The 3,124-nt window shown below is 39.3% G+C and overlaps 2 protein-coding genes across 2 annotated transcripts in view; one reads left to right on the top strand and one right to left on the bottom strand.

Annotated features, from left to right (window-relative positions):
• SARC_02388 (hypothetical protein) overlaps positions 1 to 2,163 on the top strand; it is a gene marked incomplete at its 5' end in the record, with an annotated part of 4,709 nt that extends 2,546 nt beyond the window's left edge. Inside the window, 7 exons of the mRNA XM_014303865.1 lie at positions 341 to 493; positions 736 to 842; positions 1,043 to 1,108; positions 1,257 to 1,310; positions 1,491 to 1,535; positions 1,733 to 1,801; positions 1,937 to 2,163. Coding sequence (XP_014159340.1) covers positions 341 to 493; positions 736 to 842; positions 1,043 to 1,108; positions 1,257 to 1,310; positions 1,491 to 1,535; positions 1,733 to 1,801; positions 1,937 to 2,098 — 656 coding nt within the window. The 3' untranslated portion in view covers positions 2,099 to 2,163. The remainder of the gene's footprint in view (positions 1 to 340; positions 494 to 735; positions 843 to 1,042; positions 1,109 to 1,256; positions 1,311 to 1,490; positions 1,536 to 1,732; positions 1,802 to 1,936) is intronic.
• A 530-nt stretch (positions 2,164 to 2,693) lies between these two features.
• On the bottom strand, positions 2,694 to 3,123 carry SARC_02387 (hypothetical protein; the record flags this gene model as incomplete). The annotated part of the gene is made up of 2 exons (XM_014303864.1): positions 2,694 to 2,930; positions 3,118 to 3,123. The coding sequence occupies 2 exons, from the start codon at positions 3,121 to 3,123 to the stop codon at positions 2,694 to 2,696; spliced, it is 243 nt and encodes an 80-aa protein (XP_014159339.1).
• Position 3,124: the final 1 nt, after the last annotated feature.

The raw sequence follows: 3,124 nt of genomic DNA, 5'->3' as shown, positions 1-3,124 counted from the left end.
ATATATATACATGTATATATATATATATATGTATATATATATGAGCTTGTGTGTTTGTGTGTTTGTTTGATATATCGGTCTCAGATATGATTTAGCTGCATGATTAGAATGTAGACTCACACTTCATGGTGCCCAAGCCAGTTCGGACCACAGTACATCGCAAAATATATTTATTCAATCGTGATTTTGTTTCAAATTACACCGCAAACTTTCATTTTTCAATCGTGACGCAACAATTATCTATGCATTGCTAGAGATACAAAATATCACTAACAGTCACTCTTCTTCAGCTTTGTGCAACCCGTCATTGTAAGCTCACAGCACCTCACTTCGTTTGTAGACCCAGGTACACAGCCGGTGAATATTCGATTAGTGCTGAAGAATCCAAACTCTACAGCCATCGCCTACAAGATTAAAACCACAGCCCCCCGCCGCTACTGCGTACGCCCCAATCATGGAAAAGTTCTTGCTGGAAAATCAGAGTCTGTGGAGAGTAAGTTCAGGGCATATTAACTGAACCTCTTTTTGGCTACCTTTCTTGATGCACTACTTCCCGTGTTTTGATTTTATAACATGCCATTCCATTTTCGATTTTAAAGACTCAGTCGTTGACAGAATCTCTAAAAAGATTTTTTTTTCACATATATTTGGGGAGTTCTGATAGTGCAGTCGATATTGTAATCGAAAAATTTGCCCTCATCTGAATTATATGTGCTGAAAACCTATATCCACCAGTAATATTGAATTCTCTCAAGCCGGAGGAACTGAACGCGCCATGCAAAGACAAATTTCTTATACTCACCACTCTTGATAAAGAGTCCGGCTTGTCATGTGACGATTTGGTAAGTTTTAGCTGGGTTCGAAAAGAACGAGCGATCCTATTATATATATAGACTTCAGTTGACGTTGTAAATCGGGTTCCTTCCAAAAGAGGAGAGTATTTTCGTATCGTCTTCTTGTTTTTATACAATTTAGACCGGAATCTCGCATATTTATAAATCGTCCTCATACGTTTGCCGTTGATTTATGACATCTCGGATAGTTTAAATCCGTCGCGAAAAGCGAAATAGGAGAGGCAAAGTTGAAGTGCAAGTACTGCATCGATTCGGTAAGTGATCCGGAATCAAGAAAAGAAAAAAGCTATTGAGACAATCATTCGCATTTCGTGTTGCCTCTTCTCGTATAGTTGCTGCGGTTTCCTGGTTATGACGCATTCCTATTTATCAATGGCTCCACCTTCTTGTTTTACGTCACAGTCCTTGTCATCGGCAAAACGTGGATCAGAAGCAGGTCGCACCTTGTCAGCAGTGGTACGAAATTAAGTTTTTCTTTTGTGATTTGCATAATTAGATTTTAGTCTCACTTATAGCGTGGAAGCTGTAAAATTTCAAATACTGTAGTTTTGCGGATGCGCTTATATTTTGCTCGTTTTCGTCCACCGACAACTGAAGTTCATTGATTGACATGTTGCACTATCAATTCTCGTATAGCTGGAGAGTCCGACGAGTGCCAACCATGAATCCGAACTAGCAAAGGTGAGTCGCAGGTGCGCTGGAGTCCAGTATCGCAAAGTCTGTCGACAAGCGATGTTTTAAATACTCTCCCCTTTGCGTTTGCCTCCTATTGCAAAATATATTCCATGCTCAAGACAAATATGTTTCGTTCCAGTTGCTAATGCGAGTTTGGTACTACTGTGTACTGATTCGATTTATATTTGTTTTGAACATAACAGCTCAAGAAGGTGAATGGGAGTCTAAAGGAAAGCAATCGTGAAATTCAGGCAGACATCGACGAGCTTAAGGTATTTAATTTGATCTTGGTTTTAGAGGCATTTATTTACATTTTCAATTGGCTGTCAATGTTAGTGGCTTGTATTGTGGTAGTGAAATTATACAAGATTACTCTGGCTGATCATCCATATAATTTTCCATCACAGTCTTCTGGGCTACGACAACGCAAGGACGCAGGTGGACCCAAAGAATACGAGCCTGATCTTGCCACTAAAATGATCGTGGCAGAGAAAGGGGCACAGAACCAATTGGTCCTTATCCTCACCTTACTTCTCATGGGATGGTTTGTGGGCCATTTTATCATATAGATTCAAGCATTTATCCTATCCCATCGTATGAGCCCATGGTAGGCAAAGAGTATTAAAGCTGTGGTAATTTTATTCTGTACTGTTGTGAAATTGAGTTAAAAACGCTCTTCTAGTTATTAGAAGCCCTTGCGATATGGATATGCCTCAAGTCATTGATAAACAAATTTCGTATACTTCATAAGAAGGGAAATGTAAGGACTTGTTGATAATGAGGGAAATGTAACCTATGCACATGCTCTTACCTACCAACTATTAATAGCCCGTGATAGTTAATGTTCACGTTTACGTTTGTATGTAAACTCTTGCCTCAGAATTGAATCTAAGTTCTTGATATGCGAGTATATCATCTTTTTATTAAGGGGATATATGAAGGTCGCATGCGGTGGACGTATAGCATTCCGCATCCATACGATTGAACTTCTATAAGATTCTCACACCAATCGAGTATAGGCTAAACCAGCAATTATTAGAGCACCACAATTATGCTTCTTCGAGATTTATTCTTTTATGTAAGTTCTATGCATTTCACCTAGGCGAAACTGGTGCGATTTAACAACGCCGGTTGTACATTACAAGCCGCATCAGATCAGGGAATTTAGCAACCGCAGTTGCTGGCATCTTCTGCCTGTTCTCGTTCAGTCAGAGAAATGCCACGTGATGCGGGTTTGTGTTGCACTCCACTCTCGGCTGCATTTAGATCCAGACTTCCGTCCTGGATGTTTTGGTAAATTTTGCGGGCAGTTTCCAGGAACGACTCTTCCACATTATCTCCGGACTTAGCACTTGTTTCTAAGTACATAAGACCGTTCTCATCAGCAAACTGTTTGGCCTCCTGTATTTGGAGAAAGACGGAATGTTCAGAAAATGCTTAAAATTCACAAGCTTAATTACTTAAGTCATCTATAGCTGCACGTTTTCTATATCACCATATATATATATATATAAATATTAGATACCTATATACGTTTGTATGTATAAGTATGTGTGTACATACACATGTACATGTAAAATATACACACACACATA

This window comes from Sphaeroforma arctica (genome assembly GCF_001186125.1).
Source record: "Sphaeroforma arctica JP610 unplaced genomic scaffold supercont1.106, whole genome shotgun sequence".
Taxonomy (NCBI): domain Eukaryota; class Ichthyosporea; order Ichthyophonida; genus Sphaeroforma; species Sphaeroforma arctica.
Note: the sequence above shows the minus strand (reverse complement) of the source record. Positions and strands in the feature narration are given on the sequence as shown.